Here is a 22,421-nt window from a genome sequence, read left to right on the forward strand (position 1 = left end):
CTGAGGATCTGAGGCTGGCCATTATCACTTTTTCCCTTTGACCAAACTCTGTGAATAATCTGAATCTGCTCTTGTTCGTTTCTTAGAAATTCAGTCTATCCAATTTGAGTTCTTTTCTCCGTTTCTGAACTCAGAAGAAAGGATGCAGAGGGTGAGGAGGGAGGGCAGCCTGAATTTGAAATTTTCTGTCACGTTCACCAAAGCTAATTTGTGGATGTAAGTAGCCTGCTTGATGTCTCAGCTGTTCAGAGTGGGTCTGTGCCCATCCAGGAGAGAAGGGCATGCCGGGTGAGATATCCCAAAGGTTAGACAATTGGAGCTTTGAGTACGTACCATTCCTCGCCATACTTAGGACCTGGAGAGGCTGGGTGGCAAGCACACCACTGCCCGTGAAGGTCGGACAGAGGAATGTTGCTGGACAAAGTGAGCAGGGCCTTCCCCCTGCATCTCACGGCCCTCGCCTGCCCTCACACACCTCTGCATTCCTCCAAGTCCCTCCTGCCTGTTCCACAGAGGTGCTAGTGGGGCCAGAGCCTCAGGCTCCATACCTTGAGGTTCAGCATGTGTTGTGAGAGACTCTGCAGGAAGCGGTTCCCATTGCCTTCACTGCTCCACCACAGAACCCCACACTGCCTTATGAGGGAGACCAGCATGCTGTGTGAGCCCTGACCCATCTGTGTGCCAGCGGAGCGGTCACAGGCTGCTCCAACACAGGCTGTCCTTGTCCCCGGGTCCCTTGAGCTGTAGAAGAGGTGCAGAGGTGTGCGGAGGGCAGACGTATGGAAGAGTGGCGGGCTTAAAAGGCAGGGGCATTGTCTTAACTGGGGAGAGAAGGCGAGGGTGTAAACTGTGCCAGAGTCTCCGTTTTGCTGCAGGGTCTTTGCAGGGAATCATAAAGGTTCTCTCCCCCAAAGCAAATGGTGAACACACGAGGCTCCACACTGTCCCTGTGAGCTGACAGCAGGCTGCAGGCAGAGGTCCTGCCTTAAGCTCAAAGGAGGAAGAGCCCAAGCAAATCCCGTCCCAGTCACCAACTGTGTGACGTACCCCAATTACTGCTACTGCCTAAGACATGCCACCATGTCTAAAATGGGTGGTAGGTGGGTGCCACTTCTACAGAGGGCCACAATTAGAGCGGGGACCAGGAAAATAGCCCCTGGTGGAGATGTGAGGGAGCAGGGCAACTGATTCCCCTTGAAGTTCTGAGTTCTAAGGCCCCAGTGTAATGCAGAAGGCTCTCTGTGGGTGAAGGAAACAAGACTGCTTCCTCACATGTACAGGCTTCAGCCAGGTTTGTCTGGCAATTTCCAGACTCTCACCCCTACCACTCTCTGCCTCCTGGGACTGCAATGCCTCGGTGGTCCTCAGCATCTTGGGTCTCTGCCCCAGAGCTGCTAGTCAACACCCAAAAACAGCCCTGACACACTGGGCCGGGTGGGCTCTGCCCCTCCTGGTCTGTGGCACCGGCTTCCTCTTGTTGGTCTGTGCTCTCCTGCCCTCTGGTGGGCATGGAGACAAATGCAGCACAAGGGGCAAGGTGGGGCCAATGAAGGCCTTGGCTGCAGCTGGAGAGCTGGGGGCGAGGAGGGGATACACGCCCATACTCACACTTCCATTTCACTTGGCCTCAAAGATTAGAGATGGAGGAAAACTCTGAGCGATCCAAAGCAGCTACTCAGAGGGAAGGGGTTATTATTATAATTACTATGATTATTGTTATCAAGATTATCATGCTTGCCTGGAAAGTCTTGTACAAAGCAGGCTTATTTATGTCAGCTTGCTGTTTGTGTCGGAGGCACTTCATCTTTGCTCGTAATAACTAGCATTTGCAGGGCTCTTTCATGCTGCAGAGCTGTGTCACATCTTCAGCCCATCTCATCCACACAAACAGCCTTGTGCACCGGGTGCCGGAGGGAGAGCAGAGGCTCTGAGATGGTGAGCGGTCTGTCTGTCCGAGGCCACTGACAAACAGGTACAGAGCCCGGACTTGAACCTGGGTCACCAACAGACCCCTAATCCTCGCCACCATTACCCTTTTGTATCTCCTCTCTTGAGAGGACCTGGGTCTTTTGTGATCCTCTGGCTCTAGGAGTCTTTGCTGCCAGTTCTAATAGAAAAATCTAAATTGCACTCGAGAACAGGGAAGGGTTTAGAAGACCGAGTTTGCCCCTCCGCCTTCAAACGATGGCACCCTTCAAGCTCCTGCAGCACATGGTGTTGGGGTGGAAGACATGTGGCCAGTGTTGTCTTCACCTGATCACTACTCACGCGCACCCTGGGACATAGCACAGGACAGACAGGCGTCAGCTGCATCTCTGAGACATTAGGGCCGTTGGCATGGGAGCTGCCTGTGGCCCAGCAAGTGGGAGAGACGTGAGCTGTGGACAAGGCCCTCACTGGGCCTGGGAGCTGACAACTCTCTTTCCCTAACAGATTCTAGCTCTGTAGATGAGCTGGAGACAGCTTTCTGGAGCAACAGCCTCCCTGATGGGCACCAATGGGCTGTCCCATTGGCTGAGCTGGCACCAGATCCCAGTACTGTTTGCAACACTTGCTCAGGATCTGCCCTGCAGCACATGGTCTTGTGGCCTATCCTTCATAATAGGGGACTTATTGCCTGCCTTCAGTTCAAGGGCATCACTGCCCTGAACCACCCTGGACATTCTCTGCTCCCTGGCAAGGGCCTAAGGCAGCCTGCCTCTGGGGAACGAGGCCAAGTTGCCCCTCCATCCCCATTTCACCACCTGTCATCCTAGATGCTAAGCACAGGTCTACACAAGGGGTCTTCTAGAGCCCTGGGGTTCTCCCAAGTGATTCTCATCCACCCAGAGTGGCATTAGTCCTTTTGCCGGTCTGCATTAGGAGTAAGATCCACTTAACCAGAAAGGCTATGCCATTTAAAACAGTGAGGATAATCATGCCGTTCCTTGATCACTGATGTGATTTAAAAAAAAAAAAAAAAAGTATCTTGTTGGTCTTGTTGGTTGTCATCTAGAAGTCATAACTTCTCCCAGCCTCATGATCCTAAATACATAAGAACAGTGCTTGACTATTGACATTCGGACCTGCAGTACCAGCTGCGCCTCAGAGAAGAGTCCTGACCTCCTAGGCCGGTCACTGGAGTTGTCATATTCACTGCTGTGTGGCCACTGCCGCTGGAGAGGTGGGGAAGAGCATGCCCATCCACTGGGTAGATGCTAGCACAGATGCTGTCCTATGTATGCCGTGTGTCCTGTTGTTTTACATGATAACCCTGTGGAGAAAGCAAGGTTATCGCCATCCTCTGTTCATAGCAAGGACATTGGACCTCTGCTGACACTGGGAGCCCAGGTTGAGACCAGAAGGGGCCCACCCATCCAGGCCTGTACGTGGAGCAAGTATCGTTATATTCTCTCTCCAGCGGAGAAGACCCTTCCTTCCTGCTTCTGCTCTCCAGCCTGCTGCAGGACAGTAGGAACAGAAAGGGCTCAGGCCCTCATACCCAGGCAGGCATATATGTCTGCAGACTCCTTCCTGGACTACCAGCCGAGTGCCACTGCGCTTTCTCTCCTGTCCAGCACAGCCAGTACCCACGACACGAGTGCCATGCCAGCCCTCTGGGAGAGTGAGGAGCGGCACAAAACTTTACAGAACGCAGGCACCGAATGCAGGGTGCTATCCACAGGAAGAGGGGAGGGGACTCCGAATGCAGGGTGCTGTCCACAGGAAGAGGGGAGGGGACACCGAATCCAGGGTGCTGTCCACAGGAAGAGGGGAGGGGACACCGAATCCAGGGTCCTGTCCACAGGAAGAGGGGAGGGGACTCCGAATCCAGGGTGCTGTCCACAGGAAGAGGGGAGGGGACTCCGAATCCAGGGTGCTGTCCACGGGAAGAGGGGAGGGGACTCTGGTGCTGGCAGAGCCCTGTGGGCCGCAGCTGGAGAAAAGGATCTCCACTTGGGCCTGGTTGGTTAGGAGGGGAACAGTCAGCACTGCTGAGATACAAGTACAAACATAAACTGAGCAGCCAAGCAGCGTGTCCTCTGTTAAAGTGAACGACAGAGGGGCTCCGGTGAGTCTCCGGGAAGCCCAGTGGTTCCTAGGGTGCAGGTATGATAGACTCCAGGCACTGGCTCTACGCAGCATGGCTCTGCTTGCTTCAGACCACTCCACACCCCTGCAGGCTTTGGGATTCCTTACAGATAGTTTCTACAAGTGTCCTGGGGGCTGGTTGAGGCGCTGTGGTTGGTTATAAGCTTAATTTGACAAATATGGGTTCTGTGTCCACCCCAAGCTGTACACAGGCCAGTAGAATTGTATAGAGCATCTCTGTCCTACTGAAACAAGGAGATAGTGTCATCCCATCCACACTCACTGGTAAAAGGAAGGCTGCTGTCTTCCTTCTGGGAACCTGGGGCTCTGCTGCCAGCAGATGAGCAGGGAAGGTCAGAGGTGGAGAGTGCGGTAGAGGTGGAGTGCAGTAGAGGTGGAGAGCGCAGGGCCCAGCAGGGAAAGTCCTGGCCAGAGGAGAGGAAGGTGGGTCTTGCTGAGCCTCCTGCTTCCCAGCCAAGGCAGGATCCCATGGCAGGCTTTCCAGAGATGGTGTCTCCAGTGGTGTCCACTCATAACCTCTAAAAGGTCAGATCTGGTAATCGTCGTCTTCTTGGGCAGCTGGGTATCTTTGCTGCAGACTGGGTAACCTTATGCAGCAGAATTGTATTTCTCACAATTCCAGAGAGTGGGAAGTCCACGGCCATGCCACCAGAAGGTTTCTCAATCTGAGGCCACTTCCTGGTTCACAGACACTGTCTTCTTGCTGTATCCTTGTTCCACATGGTGGAAGGGGTAAGGGTCTCTCTTGGGTCTCTTAGAAGAACATTCATGACAACTCTGCCCTCACAACCTTGTCATCTGCATGGTGACTCCTACACCCTGGGGGTTGAGATTTCCACATAGGAATTAAGGGGAACACAGACATTTGAACTAGAGCACCTCATGAGTCTACGCCAAGGACAGGCCTGTGTTCTACCAGGCCTCACATTGTCTAAGCCCCTGTGAGCAGCCGCGGGCAGAGCGCTGTGGAGCCATATTAGAAAAGGGGGTGCTGAATGTGAGCTGCACCTCTGGCTTGGAAGGAATCCTAGACAGAAAGGTCAAGGTCAGGGTGAGCCCCATTCCCCGGGCCTGAGGGCAGTCAGGCAAAGGGGCAGGATGGCTCTCCCTGTTAATTGCTTGGTACCCTCCATAGCTTCCAGGGATGTTAGTGAAGCTCCTCTTGCCCTCCAAGACTGTGTCGGGGTCTGGACTAGGCTCTAATATGACCTCAGCTCTGGCCTCAGGTGTCCTGACAGTGTCTGAGATGTGAGTCCTGGGCTGTCAGCCCTAGCATAATACATGCTAGGGCCAAGTCTGATGTTCGAATATGAAAGCCTTCTCTTAAGATTGGCTGCACAGCAGCTGTATATAGGGCACTGTGTGAGCTCCAGGGGCCCATGAGAAGTCAAGAGATCGCCCTGGCCCAAGGAACAGACACATTCAGCACCAGCCACAACACAAGATGGATGAGGGACATTCAAGGTAGGCATGGCCAGAGCAAAAGTAGCCTGCACAAAGCTGGGAAGGAAGGGCTGTGTGTGACTAGGTCCCATCAGTGTGCCAAGTGCAAAGTCTGAAGACAGGCAGGTAGTGGACTTAGAGGGACATGGTAATGACTCTTGAACTTAGGAACAATTGAAACTATTCAAAAACATAAACAGGAAGGTTATAGTAACCATTCACATCAGGTTTGATGGTGGATGTTCTGAAAACAGTTGTTTAAATATGACAGACATTTTGTTTTGAAATAAAGAACTAAACAGTTGAAATCGTGTTAGCACAACTCTGGATAGCATACTTGCATGTAGTTGTCCAAGACCTGAGCTATTTTCAGGTCATTGTCCCACCATCCCTAGGGTGATCCACCCCAGCTGCTGGAGCTACAGCCGTTATATCTAAGTTCTGAGCAGCAGGAAGGAGAAAGGGGGGGGGGGGAGAATAAAGTCATTCCTTCATGCATGCATTCAGTCATTCATTCATGTACAGCGAGAATTAACCCAGGGTCTCATGGGTGCTGGTCAAGCATTCTGACACTGAGCTATATCCTCAGCCTCATGAATATAATCTTTATTTTATTTTTTTAAAAAAAATTATTTATTTATTTTGTGTGCTTAGTGTGTATGTAGAGATCAGAAAACAATGTGTAGGAGCCCCCTCAGGAGCCCCCTCCCACAGGATGGGTCCCAGGGCTCAAACTCAGGTCATCAGGATTGGGCTTTAACCAATGAGCCATCTCATCGGCCCTGGATCTTCTCTTTAAAATGATATTTCCTTGTTACACATGAGCCTACTTCTGTCGTGGAATTTGTCAAGTGATTCCCCTAACCACCTGACTCATTAAGATGCACAGCCTTTTAGTTGTGTGCCATTGTGCCCAGCTAAAAATGTGGGGGGTTTCTAAAGAAGAAGGGAGTCAGCCGGGCGGTGGTGGCGCATGCCTTTGATCCCAGCACTCGGGAGACAGAGGCAAGTGGATCTCTGTGAGTTCGAGGCCAGCCTGGTCTACAGAGCGAGATCCAGGATAGGCACCAAAAGCTGCACAGAGAAACCCTGTCTCAAAAGAAAAAAAGAAGCAGAAGAGGAGGAGGAGGAGGAGGAGGAGGAGGAGGAGGAGGAGGAGGAGGAGGAAGGAGAAGGAGAAGAGAGTCTTGGTGTTAGGAGACTAGAGATCTCTGACTGTGTGGTACACGAGCTGCAGAGAAGCCAGACTAAGGCCACAGACAGCTGGTGAGGACAGAACGAGTGGGCACAGCTGTCTATGGCCTCAGTCTGGCTTCTCTGCCAGGTGAGCATCATGCGTGGTATGTCACAGCTAGGAAGAGGAAAAGGGACCAGGAGCAGACAGGGACTAGCATGGGCTCCTCCCTCTCAGCTTTCATGAGGAGGAGGGAGAGGTCTGGAACCCTGAACTGTGTGCTGAGAACCCCAGGTCCACCCCTAGCACAGCTCTCCAAGCAAGCCTTCCAGGATAGAAACCATAAAATTCCTGTCTCACATCTGGGGACAGAGTGACCTTATAGGGGCCCACAGTTATCCACACACAGCCACTGTGTACCTTTTACATCCTCTGTGTCATCTGGACACTCAGATTGGAGCATGATTCTGACCCTCCAGAAGCTTTGCCTGGCCTGTGCCATGACCCTTTGAGCCCTGCCCTGCTCTGAATCTGTGGCCACACGGACTGACAGGCTCCCAGGGGAATGGGGGTTGAGGAAGTTAGGAAACTCTGGCTAGGTCCACTGGCTGCATCGCACAGGTCAGGAGACAGACCCAGAGAACTCAGAGATGCCCCAAGGGCAGCCGGGCCAGGTAGCCCAAACAAGCGGGAACACTGACCTGACTCACAGGTCCTGCAGCTGTTTTTAGCTGCAGGTGGAGGCTGCCTCCCCCTTCCTCCACCTACCTTCCTTGAGTCATTCTGGCTGCCTGGGGCACCAAAAGTCCAAACTCACCCACTTTCCAGATCAACCCTGGGAAGCAGGCGGCCTTAGTGGACAACCCTCCCTGTCAGGTGAGGTGGCTTAGAAACCCCGGGGCCCAGGTGTTTGGAACACTGTCCTCAAAGAGCAGTGTCTGCGTTAACACAGTAGGCGTGGCCTTCCAGTTTCCCACCAGGAGTCACTTCCTTCCTGGAGTAGGCAGTGGGGAGGGCACAGCTGACAGCTTTCCCATAAGCCTTTGGCAGTGGACTGGCTCTAACACCTAAGTAGCCACCTAGTCGGACAGCAGGACTTGGAGGAGTCTCCAGGTAGCCTTTGTGCAGAACCTCTTTGCCACAACCCCACAGGTGTTGACCTATTTCCTTTGTCTCGCCCACCCTCGAGGTGGCCTAGGGCTTTCAGCACCTCCTGCGTATTTCCTGAACTAGCCAGCGGGACTGAGTATCTCTCCCCTGGCTTTGGTAGGCTGGTGTTGAAAGGGCTCAAAGCAGAGCTATGCAGGCTAAAATAAGAAAAGGCAAGATTCTGGCCAGTCTCCGCAGCCTAGGTGAACCCATTAGCCTCCATTCTACCCCGCCCTGCCCCTTCTGCCTGCCCTCTAGTGACATGTATTGTTAGTCCAGGATTTTTCAAATGGAATAAGCTTATAAGGGTGTATCCCCTAAAACCTGTCTCCCCAGCCTGTGGTGAAGCCTCTAAGAATACAACCTTGAGAAAGAAGCAGGGAAGTGATGGTACTGAGTGCTTAACCTCTGTAGCCCTGACTAATACTCATACGTACTATGTTGCCAAGTGACACAGCGACATACAGACCAGTCCTCCCCTAAACTCAGCTGCTTGGCTTAGGGACCCTATGTGTGCTCAACTGTGTACAAGGATCCCAAGTCCTCTGCTGGGACAAATGGGGGCCCAGACACATTCATGGTGAAGTCAGAGGCCCACAGCAACCAACCAAAGCAGGCAAGGCCTCTCTGTGAATCCACACACTGCCACCCCATGTCATTCTATGAGCCAAAGGAAGTTCCTGTTATCTGAATTTCCCTCTATTGAAAGAACTCAGATGAGGCACCCAGAGCATAGTATACAAGACAGATGGGGGGGGGCGGGGGACTGGAGAGATGGCTCAGCCGTTAGGAGCACTGGCTGTTCTTCCAGGGGATCTGATGCCCTCTTCTGGCCTTCACAGGCACCAGGCATGCACATGGTGCAGATAGATATGCATGCAGGCAAAACACCTTTACACATAAAATAATACCTTTTAGAAAGGAATCAGGTAGGGTCCATTGTAGAGTGAAACACTCAGAGTGTGAGTGGGCAGTGCCCATAGGGACTGTTGTACCAACCCACACTTGAGTTAGGCTTCCTACTGCTTCTGATGTCCCTAGGACTGCGGCCCCTGCAGGGCCTTGTCCTGCCTTTACAGACGATGAGCAGGCCCATCTGAATAACTCTAAAGGGAGGAGACAGTGCTCTGTGTTCCTTACCAGAAAACCTTCCTAGATAGGAATCTTACAAATCTTGCCAGGTTAGGTTCCCCTCTACCCGGTCCGCGTCTGTCTGTCTGTCTCTCTCTCTCTCTCACAGTCTTGATGTGTGGTCCTGTCTGGCCTGGAACCACCTGCCTGCCTCACAGATGCTGAGATATCTAGCAGATAGGCAGGTCTCTATTAATGACCGTGGGACAGTTGAGAAGGTCGCGTCTCCTCCACCGCGGGCCAGAGACTCAGCTCAGATCCCCTTCTCCTGGCCAGTGCTCAGGAAGCCCAGCTGCAGCTCCTGCTTTTATGAGCTTCTGGTGAGGAAAGGCCACCCAGTGGCCTTCAAGCCTGCTAATTCCTACTGGCTAACTAACATTGTAGCCACAGAAGTGTATTCTGCTCTGGAGGGGAGGGCAGAGGGGATGGATAGAACCCTGGAATGTTGAAAGCGAAGAAGGAGCAGCCAGTCATGCTCTCCCCACAGCCTCCTCACAGGTGGTTGTGAAGGTCTACACAGGCAGTGTGTGTGCATAACAGTCCTACATAAGCTGTAAAGTGCTGCTGCTATGTGTGGGGTGGTGGCAGTGGTGCAGTGTTCCTGCTCTTGTTCGGTGTTCTTCTCAGCTCTGAAGCTGCTTGTTACCCTAGATGAGGAGTGGGCTTGAAAAACCTGTGAATCGCCCAGTACTTTTCCTGCAGTTGGCAAGTCTCAGGCTCTCTTGATGTCCCTTAAGCACATTCTACTGTGCCCCTCAGAGAGCAGAAAGAAGGAGAGAGCTTGGGTCCATTGTCTCTTTCCCTCTCCTGGATGACTTAGCAGGCCACAGGTCACAGACAACTAAGTACAAATGAAGAAAATTAAATTTGAAGCTGGGCATGGTGGCACGCTCATATAATCTCAGCAATGAGCTGAGGTAGGTGTTAATCCTGAGATTTGAGGGAGAAAAACAAGTTCCACCATTTTGGGGGCCAAATTTAAGACAAGTTTTTATTGAAGTTTAAATACTGACCAAGATGGAATGTCCAGCTAAGTGGCCCCAAGGCACATGTTGTCGGGGCTTGTAAAAGACAAAACCCATAGGCCACCACACTTTCCCCTGAGGCTTAGCTGTTGTTTTCAAGAACTACAATTCCGAGAATCCCAGGAAGTTACCTGCTCCTTGGGCAGGCGAGGATTACAGGTTAATTTAGAGTGTATAACAGGAGGATCATGAGATCAAGGCCAGCTTGAGCCACACAGCGAAGCCCAAATAAAACATTTAACTTAAGGGCCTGAGTTCGTGTGATTCAGTCAGTATTGCATGAGTTTTAAGCATCTTTATTAACTTCACATACCTGTAAAGTACAGCTCCACCTGGGTCCAGTCCCTCAGCTACCCAGTGTTCTCAAATAACCAGACCCTCGCCCAGATACAGACTGGTTCCAGGGACTTGCTCTGTCAGGTAAGAAAATAGAAAATTACAACTCTAGCCCAAAAACACAGGCTATAAAGTTTTGTGCCCCGCCCCCCCCCCGACACACACACACACACACACACACACACACATATTCACAAAATTCCTGTTCAAAAGCCCCACTTCAGACAGATGGAAGAAGAGCTGCTCTGGAGAACGGAAGGGTGGAGAGCTGAGCCTAACCATGGAGTTTGTTGCTCTAGAACTTTTCCTGAGGCAGAATAGCTTCAAAGGAAAGTGAGGCCCAAGGCCCGAGGTTCCCAGAACTGCCTGCATCTCCTGAGCAGGCAGGGACTGAGTGTTAGCTTGGCATGGGCCTGCTGTCCCGGTAGACTGCATCAGAAGCCCCACCACGGTCTCAGAGCAATGTGTCTCTCTGTCCTTACAGGCGGACTCCAAGATGGTGTGCGACGTGGTGAGCCGTATGGAAGACACTGAACCTTTCTCTGCAGAACTACTGTCTGCCATGATGCGGCTCTGGGGTGACTCGGGGATCCAGGAGTGCTTCAACCGATCTCGGGAGTATCAGCTCAATGATTCTGCCAAATAGTAAGTGCCCAGGCAGGCTGGGGGCTGGAACATGGTGCAGGCGCAGGGATGGGAGGCTGGGAAATGGTGAGATGGGAAGATTCTGGCCGAGATACAAAACTCGGGTAGTGGCATCAGAGAGGGGCAAGAAGGACTTTACTTCTTGTGTCCAGGATGAGGAAGAGGCCAGGGGAGGAAGAAAGCAAAGAGACAGCCACACAGGAAGTTTCTGGAGGGCAGGAACCTAGTCCATCTCTCCAGGACCACATCTGTACCCACAGGGAAGGTTCGAGGCTAGCAGGTAGGGTTTGTTTCTTCTAGAAAGCCCCAGACCACAAGTATGACTCAAGAATCAATCGTACAGGAGCCAGGTGCACTGGAACACACCTTTAATCCCAGCACTCAGGAAGCAGAAGCAGGCGGATCTTTATGAACCCAAGGCCAATCTGGTCTACGTAGAGAATTCCAAGCCAACCAGGGCTACATAGACAAATCCTACCTCAAAACACATTTACAAAAAATAAAAACAAGTAACAACAACAAAGATATACAGACAGCAAACAACTCAAAGACTGCCATCTTATTCTCTTTTTAAGAAAACAATAGACTCCCCATGGGAGACCTCGATTTGGGGGATGTGGGGATGCGGGGTGGCTTGGGAAAGAGGACTGGGGGGTGAGAGGAGGGAGGAAGGGGGATCTGTGTATAGTATGTGGAGTGAGTAGAAAATTTCTTAATAAAGAAAAATGAAAGGAAAAAAAAGAAAACAATAGACTTGGGGCTGAGGTTTAGCTGGAGTACCTGCTTAGCACATACTAGGCCCTGGACAATATTTAGCACCAAAACAGACTTCTGAAATATGCGTGAAAATGTCATAATGAAATCCATTACTTTATGTGTTTTTTTTGTTTTGTTTTGTTTTTGTTTTTTTTTTGTTTTTGTTTTTTTGTTTTGTTTTGTTTTTCGAGACAGGGTTTCTCTGCGTAGCTTTGCGTCTTTCCTGGAACTCACTTGGTAGCCCAGGCTGGCCTCGAACTCACAGAGATCCGCCTGGCTCTGCCTCCCGAGTGCTGGGATTAAAGGCGTGCGCCACCACCGCCCGGCACTTTATGTGTTTTTAAAAACATTTTTTGCTTTGTTTTGTTTTGTGAGACAGGGTCATATGTAACCTCAAACTCACTGTGTAGGTGGATGACCTGGAACTCTTGGTCTAACTCGGCCTAACTCGGCCTCCCAAGTGCTGGGGTCACCCCTCCCAGCTTTCTTCTAGCTTTAAAGTTAAAAAAAAAAAAAAAAAAAAAAAACAAGAAATAAGTAGTTCTCGGTCAAGAAATAGAACAAGTAAGCAAATATAGCCTTCAGTATTGTGCTGTAACTAAGGAGGAAGAAAAGAGGGGTGTGGGGCAGAGAAGATGAAGAGAAATGAGAAGTGGTCAAAGCCACAGCTGAGAAAGTGTCTCGGGCCCTTCCTGGGACACCGAGGTGACAGACTTGCTGATCTTTGGCACTTTCTCCCAAATGGGTGGCTCTGGAGTCCTGGAATGGATGGCGACACTGGGGTGTATCTTGGCATTGAAGGGTGTCCCTAGTTTCTGTAACCTGGTACCCAGGCTTTCAAGAAGAGCTTGCAGTAGGGTGCTGCAGGCTTTTACCCACTGTCCAAGGATGTGTGTGCACTGGCCTCGTCTGACTCACCTTGTCACTGTGCTTCTCAGCTGGGACTTGATTCTGGAGTCCTTTGTCATTGTCAGCACTAGGGGGTGATGCTCCAGGTACCCAGAGATAATGCTAGACACCCTACACTGAACAGGACAGTCCCAAAACACAGAGCCAACAACAGATGGTCCAGAACATCAATAGTACTGAGATTAATAAACCATGATCTCTAGGCAAGGTGATAGACACCTGTAATCCTACTGCTCAGGAGATGGAGGTAGCAGGGTGGCAAGTTTGAGGCTAGCCTGGGATATATTATGAGACCCTGACTCAAAATAAGAATCTAAAAATTGAAATCTACATTATACTAGTATAGCCAGCCGGGCCCAACAAAAGAGCACTCCCTAATGACACGTGGCGATTTCATTGGCTATGAGGGCAGCTAACAAACTAGGGACCAGCGAAAGGCCAAGAACCTCTTCCCATTTCTCACACCTGGGTGAGGTTGTGCATAGGCAGATGCCTAAGGCGGCCCCAAGCAGATAGTGGCAACCCAGGCCACCAAGCTTTATGAGCTCTTAGGGACACCTTGATGAGCAGAGATCCAAACTCCCTGTGCACACTCAGCTCCCAGGCCTGAGAATGGCCGCCCTGAAACCAGATGAGCACCTCTCAGTCAGCCCTCTCCGCATGGCCATGGAAGGTAGAGCTTCACTGCCTCCCTGCGGAGGTCCACAGAGCTTCCTAGAGAGGTCTGAGCTTGCTTCACCCAGCAGAGCTGCATTGGAGGATTGCTTGACCATGTGCATGGTTACCAGGTGTTTGGAAGGGTCTGCACTTGGCTGTGCTAGGGGGGAGGTCTTTTGCTCCACGCCTTGGCATTCCTTTAAAAAAGCCCTTTAAGGGCTGGAGAGATGGCTCAGAGGTTAAGAGCACTGGCTGCTCTTCCAGAGGTTCTGAGTTCAATTCCCAGCAACCACATGGTGGCTCACAACCATCTGTAATGAGATCTGATGCCCTCTTCTGGCGGGTAGGCATACATGCAAGCAGAACACTGTATACATAGTAAATAAATAAATCTTTAAAAAAAAAAAAAAAGCCCTTTAAAAGACAGAAGGGGCCGGTGGATATTGATCCAGGCCCTCCCGCGCTATCCTGTGTTTCTATCTGTCTCTCCCCTCTCTATCCTTCTATCTAAACATTTCTCACTTCTCCCTCAAGAGTACCTGGGGAAAAATTGGGAGCGGGTCTCCCATACTTCCCTGCCCCCTGCTGGGCCCCAGAGGGCCTCCTGGCCTCAGTCTGTCTTCTGGAAGTCCATCAGATGTTCCTCTCAGGTTTTACCCATTTTATTAATACTAAAATGAGTCCCTTGCAAAGACATCTCAACGAGAGACCAGGATATAAAGTGAATAGCGGTGTTGCCGCCAGCCCCCCGCCCCCCCCACACACCACCTGTCTCCTCCCTTCTGTTTCCAGTTATTTATCCTACACTAGTCAGTGTTTCATGACTCTTCTTTTGTTTTTATTTTTGTTTTTCGAGACAGAGTTTCTCTGTGTAGCTTTGGTACCTGTCCTGGAACTCGCTTTGTAGACCAGGCTGGCCTCGAACTGACAGGGATCCGCCTGGCTCTGCCTCCCGAGTGCTGGGATTAGAGGCTGCGCCTCCACCACCCGGCATATTTCCTGACTCTTACCTTAAAATATTGAGTTGAGTTCGCCTTCCTCCTTCCCATGCTTTCCCACCACCCCCAGTTTTCTGCTGGTTTCAGGATTATTTTTCATTTTTCCTGTGGTCACCGTTACAATTTGAGTCTGTATTTGCAATTACCTGTCCCTGCACTCCCTCTGAATCTCACTCTCTGGCTCTTCTCAGCCACCTTCTAGTTTTGCTGGATAGAATGGTGTTCTCCTAGTCGGGTCTCCTGTGCTGTCTCTGAGAGAAACGGAGAGGGGTGCAAGTAGAAGGACCTTGTGTCGCTCTGCCTGTCTCTTCCTGAGATGGGGTCTCGCTGTGTATCCCATGTTTACCTGGAACTTGTCTTATAACTCAGACTGGCTTCAAACCTCTCCATCCTTCTGCCTCAACCTCTTGAGTGCTGTGATTACAGGTACATGCCACCACACCTTGCTTTCATAAGTGCTATTTTTGGTCCAGAGTTACATTCTTGCCGGAGTTAAACCGGCCCTGATAGGGCTATGAAATTGCACCACTCCAGAAGGAGCCGTTAACATCCTAAAGCCCCCAATTAATTACCATACCCCCTGACCCAACCCTGCCCTTTGTGGATCCTGAGCTCAGAGAGAAAGGGACCCAGTCCATTGCTAGACTTCTGCCCTGGTCTTCACTCCCTTGGTAGGCCATAACTCTTCTTTACCTTAGGTGAGGCCTTTCCACATCAATCATCAATCAAGAAAATGCCATACAGATTCGCCTGTAGGCCAATCTTATTATGAAGCCATTTTCTTAATTAAGATTCTCTCTTCCCAAATACGTCTAGGTTTGTGTCAAATTGAAAAAAACAAAACAAAACAAAACAACTAGCATACCAGGTTTGGGAGGCTTTGGTGAGACACAGCCAGCAAAAAGTGAGACCGGGGGCCAGCTTGTATGTTCAGAGGACATTGCCCAGCTGAGGTAGGAAGAGCAAGACAAAGGGTCCCCCAGGCCTGGTGTCCACCAGAGTCAAGGATATTAGCCTGAAAGAAGAGGCCGTTAGTTAGTAGCTATGGACAAGGAGAGTCAGGCACAGAGGACTGAAAGCAGAACCTTCCCAGACACGCTCAGGCCTCCGAAGGAACTTGTGGGGGGCCCAATATCACTGATCTACTCTGCTCCCCCAGCTCCTTCCCTTGTCACATCCCCAATTTGCCTTCCATTGAGAGCATTTTGGGAACCCTGATTCTAAAGATCTGGGTTCCAGGGAGGCCCTACCACTGCTCAGCTGAGATGGACTCCCTGATCCCTGCTTACAAGAGCATAAAACGGGAAGAGGCACACAGACCTCTTGGTGAACAAGAGGACACTGGAGCCATGGACTTGGCTGTATTGAGCCTCAGTTTTTCAATGTGTAAAGCAGTATTGGCACAGGGAAATTAAAGATGGGACATGAATACATGTGAAGAACAGAACTTGGGATTGGAGAGATGGCTCAGCAGTTAAGAGCACTGGCTGCTCTTCCAGAGGACATGGGTTCAATTCCCAGTACCTACATGGCAGCTCACACATGTCTGTAACTCCAGTTTTAGGGGATATGACACCCTCTTCTGGCCTCTGTGCTGCACATGCATGTGGTGCAGACATACATACAGACAAAACTCCCATACACATAGTATAAAAGTAAATAAATACATTTTTAAAAGAGCAGATCCTGCCTATCGGCCATTATTATTTTTAAATGAAGATCTAACAGAACTGTGCTGTGAACCTGGCAATCTCATTCACAGGTCCATCCTAGTGTAGCTGGGGCTGCGTGCCCTGTTCCTTTGAGTCTGAATTTGGGGACCTTAGAGACTGCAAGTCTAAGACCCTCACGTTCTCTCTTGATTGACCTCACATTCACTAACTGGTCCCACAGTCAGCCTTGTAAAAACTGTGGCTGACACTGGACTCCAAAGGTAGCGAGCAGAGCCCAGGTCCATGGACTCTTGTACTCTGTCATCCCCAGCTACCTGGACAGCCTGGATCGGATTGGAGCCGCTGACTACCAGCCCACTGAGCAGGACATCCTCCGAACCAGGGTCAAAACCACCGGCATCGTAGAAACCCACTTCACATTCAAGAACCTTCACTTCAGGTGAGGCCTATGGAGATGGGGCCTGCTGACAGGCCCTAGTGATGGGCCTGGTGATGAGCCAGAGAGATGGGGGAATGTCCATACCCTGCTTCGCCTCATCTCGGTAGCCAGACAGTGTCTTCCCTCAAGGATCTGTCTCATTTGGTCAGACAGCTAGGTACCAGAAGAAGCCCATCTGGGAACTTGTTTTCTGCCAAGTTCAAAGGCTGAAAACAGCGGGTGACTTACTTCAGAGGCCCCTGGAATGGGACAGGGTGGGTAAGCCTGAACCAGGTGAGTAGGCCCAAGCAATGCCAGAGAGACCCCAAACATCACTACAATCTCCAAGCTAGAGAGGCTGAGAGAGCAGTTCTCTCACATCCTGGAGAACCTACAGAAGGCAAGGCCTTAAAAAGTGGGGTTCCCCAGACACAGAACATGCCTAGGATCCAGGGGCTCTGAGGGCCTAAGAACAGGAGCTGAACTGTGCCACCAGGTTTCTGGAGCCCTACTGGAGGGTTGCGTCTCCCAAGAGTAACGCCCCTGGGCTATCTTCCAGGTGTGGTTTCTTAATATTAGGTGAAACTAGAAAAGAGGCCAGGGGGTGAGGCAGGTCTTTGAGTCACCCTGCTTGTACAAATTCAGTCCTGGGACAGGTCTCAGGTAATGAGAACTGCCTAAGGCCCAGGGTGGCAGTGGCTCATCTATCAGTCTGTTGCTTTCTCAGGATGAGGTACTATGCTCCCACTGCTCAGCACTCTCCCTGCTAGATCACAAGCATCCCCACCCTCACAGCCAGCTTTCCCTGACTTCCTGCAGGCTGTTTGACGTTGGAGGCCAGCGATCTGAACGCAAGAAATGGATCCACTGTTTTGAGGATGTCACGGCCATCATCTTCTGTGTCGCACTCAGCGGCTATGACCAGGTGCTCCACGAGGACGAAACCACGGTGAGTGAGCTGAAGTGAAAGCTGACCACAGAACAAGCCAGTGTTCGGCATCCTCGGGCCTCACAGGTGGCCTGTGCCAGGCACCCTCGCCCGTTCTGTGTTGTCAAGGCAAATGCCAGTGAGCCCAGTCCAACAGAGGCAGCTAGGGCTCCCAGTGCAGTTTGTATGCAAACTGCTGCAGATAACTTACCAGAGTCGGGGTCTTGCCAGCAAGCACCTTGTTAGTAAACAGTGGAGTCACGGAGCTCTCAGACCAGGAAAAAATTAAGCAAATTCTACAAAGCCAGACGGCAGCCGAGCAAGAGCATGTGTGCAAGAGGAAAGGCAGCTTTAGCTGCTTCTGCCCTTCCTGGGACACTGGCCAGCTGGAGAGGTGTGGGGCTCCCAGGCCAAGAGGGGCACCAAGAAACAGGCATACTGGTGAGTGTCAAGTGTGGCTCTGGGCTCTCTGTGTCAAACTCAGCCTCTGAGACCGGCCACCTGGCTTGAGAGGGCCCTTGCCAGCCTTCCCCTTGGTCTCACCCTGGCTCTGCTGCTCATTGGTATGAGCTAAATTCAGGCAGCACCCTGTCTGCTTGGGCTCCTGTTGTCTGAAAAGCGGGGACAGTAATACCGCCCACCTTGTCTAAGGTTACCTACCGGTCATGGAAGCATTTTTGCTTAACAGTGCCCAGCTAGCCAGATATTATTGCTGGTGATTGCCCTGAGCCAGGTATATCCACTGAGCTTTTCCCATTGGAGTTTCAGCCCACAAGTCTGTGGGCCTGTGCACAAAGCCTGGAAAGGGACCCAGGCTTCACTATGTCCTACTGGGTTATGGGAGACAAGCCCACTTCTGAGAGTGGGGTTCATGGCTGTGGACTCAACTTTGGCGTCTGCCCTCCTATATGGAATACAATCAGAATGCTTCACACTGAGCCTTTGGGATCAACACCAAGGGTCGGAGGAGGGGCCTGTGGTCGTGCTGACCTTGAACAAGGCCTGTCTTCCTTATGAGTCTGATTTGTTTACCAGTTCCAGTCGAGTCATTACTGGTGTCTGTGGAGGGGTGGATGAGCTCTTGGGGTATGTGCTGAGAGGGTACAGTTCTGGTAGAGGAGGACCCGCCGTCCTGAGTAGTTCATGCCGAGTGATGGGGCTTTAGCAGATGGAAGCCAAGCTGCTGGTAGAAGGGGTGGACCAGACTTTCATCAAGGATGGCTGAGTTTTAGTTCTGTCGCTCTCGGTGGCTGTGGCAGACAGTGGTCTAGTCCCAAGCCCCAGTGTGGAGTGGGGAAAACATGCCCTGGACTCCTTTGAACCCTGGACTCTGTGACTCCCCAAAGCCCAGGACATTCTCCTGTTAGTACATCCATCAGAATGGCTGGTCCAGTACACAGTTCACCACTCTGGGTTGCCTCTGTGCTGTGAGAGCCGTTGTGCCCGCTCCCTGTGGCCTATCTTTTCTGGGAGTAGATGCTACATCCAGCATGGGATTGAAAAAGAGTCAAGGAGCTGGAGGCTGGATGGTGAGAGACCCTTCACACTGGCGCATGGCATCTCTTTTGAACCTGCCCTGCCAGAGCAAAGGCCCAGGACCATCAACTGTGGGGCCAGGTCCTCAGAACAGACACAAAGGAATATCCAGTGGACACCAGCCCTGTGGCTTCAGGTCTCCAAGTCGGGGTGGCTGGCCCTATCTACTTTCCCATAAGCTCCTCAGCACCCAGGCCCTGAAACACTTGCCCTCCAGGGTCCTTCCTAACTTACTGCTCTCTCAGCCCTCCTCTCCCTCCAGGTCATTTCCCTTGCTTTTCTCCACAAGGGCTGGAGGCAAGAACCTTGAGGAAGGAAAAACATGGGCCAGAGTCAGAGCAAGCTCTTCCTAGGGTTCTCCCTCCCCAAGGCTGGCCACCCAACAGCCAGGGGAAAGCACCAAGCCTCCAGGGAACAGGGGTTGCCTTCCAGTTTACCAGCGGCCCACAGCAGTGGCTCCTAGCTGTAGTGGCCATAAAACAATACTATTGCGGTGTATGGGGGGACGGACATGTGTGCGAAATTCAACAGCTTGGGAGTAGATGGATCCAATCCAAGGCCTGGCATCACTCCTGCCAGCTGCGTGATCGTGCGTAATCGCCACACCTTCCTCAGGCGTGTGCTGTGGGGTGAGGATGGTAAAACAGCCTCATGGGCTAAGAGCTGAAATGACGTCTGCACAGACACCACACAGTAAGGAGCAGCCCTGCTCCTCTGTCTAGATGGTGTAGCCAGGGGACAGGAGGTAGAGTGTGGATGCTCTTCCCTAGAGAGGCAAGATGTAGGCACCAATGACCCAGTCCTTGGTCCTCAGTCTTCCCCTCTAGCCAGCTCTGCACTTCCCTCCCTGGCCTGGGGAGGAAAACTGGGGCTACAGAGACAAAGCTGTCTGGAGGCAGCTCCCGGAGCTAGGCCAGGAAGGCCCTGCGGCTAGTGGCTGCCCAGCACCGGACCAGCCACCCTGCCCGCTGCACCCCGGGACCCCACGGGCTCATCTTGTCCTCGTACCTGCTCTCAGAGCCACTCAGCCAGGCCACAGGCTGCCACAACTTCTCCACCACTGCCACCAGCGCCTGCAGGGCCTTTTCTTACCAAAGCAAGGCCAAAACCATGGGCAGATTCTGAGAGACCCTCCAAGCCCAGCAGGTATGAAGCGCTTCCCTCTGATCAAACATGAGCTAAGAGTTGAAAGCAGCAGGTTCTCAGGGCCCCGCTGGGTGACTTTGCTGTGAATGCCGGCCCCAGGCCTGTGCTCCATGCTGGCTTCTGAGATGAGCCCATCCTCCCCACAGCCTTCCATCCCAGCTGCAGAGCACCGTCACAGGGCAGCTGAGGCCTGTGTCGGCGCCTCGCACAGCTGCCCTGGACTTCCTGGGTCTGAGACTGATTGGATCGATTTTTCAGGGTTTCTCTTTCCCTTCTCTGATGTTTGCTACTGGGTTTTTAGCTTCCTCTCAGTTTTATCTGTTTTGCTAAGTTTCTTCTTGGGGTTCTCCTGGCCCCTCTCCTGAGAAACCAGCCCCAACTCCCAGCTTTCTCAGAGAGAGCTTCCCTCAGCCCAGGCACATCCCAGTCAGCCAACAAAGTCACCCAACCAACCAAGGCCACAGCAACATCACCCCCGAGACGCTGTCCCCCTGGTATCTGCTTCCAACTCGGGATTAATTCGAGGGCCTCAGTCCTCGGTTAATGTTATCCAACCGAATGCGTGCACCCTCCTGACCTCGCTGGCGAAAATGAATGAGACCCTGGTAGAGAAGTCTGCATGATCCACGGTTTCGTGTAGACATGTCAGATGGTGGTCGCACCCCTGCCCTCTACGTGCATGGTGCATGTCCTCTCCAGGGACTGCAGCCTGTGCAGTGACCTCAGTGCCCCGCCCAGGCCAGCTCTCTCTGGAAGGGACAGCACTCCTGACCCACCCCAGCTCCGCCCAAACCTGCCTGTGTGTGGAATGAAGCAGGGACATGTCCTGTTTGTCCACGTGGGCCCTCTGTCTCTGTCCCCAGTAATGCATTAAGAACATTGGTGGCTCATCCCCCTGCTTGTCTCGCTATGTCATAGCCATAGTAGGCCAGGGTGCTGGGTACCAGCAGCCCTCACCTGCCTCTCCACTCTGTTGCAGAACCGCATGCATGAGTCCCTGAAGCTCTTTGACTCCATCTGTAACAACAAGTGGTTCACAGACACCTCCATCATCCTCTTCCTCAACAAGAAGGACATATTTGAGGAGAAGATCACCAAGTCCCCACTGACCATCTGCTTTCCGGAGTACACAGGTAGAGTCCTTCTCATCCCACACAGCCCCTTGCAGCTACAGGGCAGCCAAGAAGCCAGGCCTCTCTGGGCATTTACTGGGTTCCAGTGCACCCAGCTCACCCTGCAGAATCCACCCCCACAGAACTGTACCAGAGCCAGCTATGACAAGAAGCCCTGGGCAGCTAAGGCCTGGACCCCTGGCTTGTTAGGCCTCAGTCTCCAGTGTGATATTAACAACCCTAGGGAGGTCCGGTCAGTCGTCTATAAGCAGAGGGTGCATGCACAGTGGGAACCCACAATGTCGAAGAGACAACAAACCTGGTCTTTGAGTAGTCTACCAGGGTCCAGCCCCAACTTAGCCCCTGGAGAGTGGCCTGGACAGGTCACATAGCCTTTCTGGATTGGCTTCTCCCTCCATGAGATGGAGGCTGTAACAGTGGCCCTCTCCCCCATCCCCTGTAGACTTACTGTAAGGATGAAAGAAGCCCATGATGATGCCAAGCGTGGTATTTGCTGAAGTCTGTGATCACTACGGATCTGTTGTCACTGCTGTGATCACAATGATAAACAGCCACTCTAACGGCACCTCCCACACAAGCGGCCACAAGATTGTCACAGCCCAGGGCCTTGCCTACCCTGCAGAAAAGTGCAGGGACAAGAGGCCAGCCATCAGTGATACACAGTGGTCTAAGCGAGACAGCCAGATAGATATGCAGCCTAACCAGCGCCACACCCCCACCCCCACCCCACCCCCCGCCCAGGAGCTTCAAAAATGGCAGCCCCTTCGGGTGGGCTGTTGTAAGCCCAGGACAACCCAGTCCTTGTCAGCTGGTCTCAGTTGACCAGGTCCTGGAGGACACAGAGCAGAAGATACAGATTCCAGCAGCATGGGCCTGTAGGGTCATGACCCGAAGTCAGGCAAGCAGCCTGCCCTTGATTTCTCAAAATCAGGCTGGTAGTTCTGTAGGCGAGGACCCCATGAGCTTTCAACTGAGGAGAACAGCACTTAGCCCACCTCACCGACCAGCCACGTTCTTCTTCAGCTCTAAGATGGCCTGTGAGAGGCCCTCGTGGGCTGGTCACCAAGATCAGTTTGGAACTGAGTCAGGGCAGGAAGGGATCCTGAGAGGAGACTAGCCTTACTTCCAGCCCTGGTTTAGCAAACAGCTCTGGTCTGGTAGATGCTCACAACCAGGCTGTGGTCTACACACATACGCCTGAAGTGGCTGGGAATCCTCCTTCAGATGTGCTGCCCCAGTTCTGCACTGTGGCTCAAATTCCAGTTCTCTTCC

General features: G+C 52.1%; 1 protein-coding gene across 2 annotated transcripts in view; it reads left to right on the forward strand.

The window, feature by feature from the left end:
* The window catches only part of Gnao1 (G protein subunit alpha o1), a 159,028-nt gene that overhangs the window by 122,344 nt on the left and 14,263 nt on the right, over window positions 1-22,421 (forward strand). Inside the window, exons 4-7 of one of the 2 annotated variants that reach the window (XM_059264558.1) lie at window positions 10,835-10,995; window positions 16,299-16,427; window positions 17,226-17,355; window positions 20,996-21,149. In XM_059264558.1, the coding sequence (XP_059120541.1) occupies window positions 10,835-10,995; window positions 16,299-16,427; window positions 17,226-17,355; window positions 20,996-21,149 (574 nt within the window). The remainder of the gene's footprint in view (window positions 1-10,834; window positions 10,996-16,298; window positions 16,428-17,225; window positions 17,356-20,995; window positions 21,150-22,421) is intronic. The other variant, XM_059264559.1, reaches the window with a different exon arrangement.

This window comes from Peromyscus eremicus, chromosome 5, assembly GCF_949786415.1.
Source record: "Peromyscus eremicus chromosome 5, PerEre_H2_v1, whole genome shotgun sequence".
NCBI lineage: Eukaryota > Metazoa > Chordata > Mammalia > Rodentia > Cricetidae > Peromyscus > Peromyscus eremicus.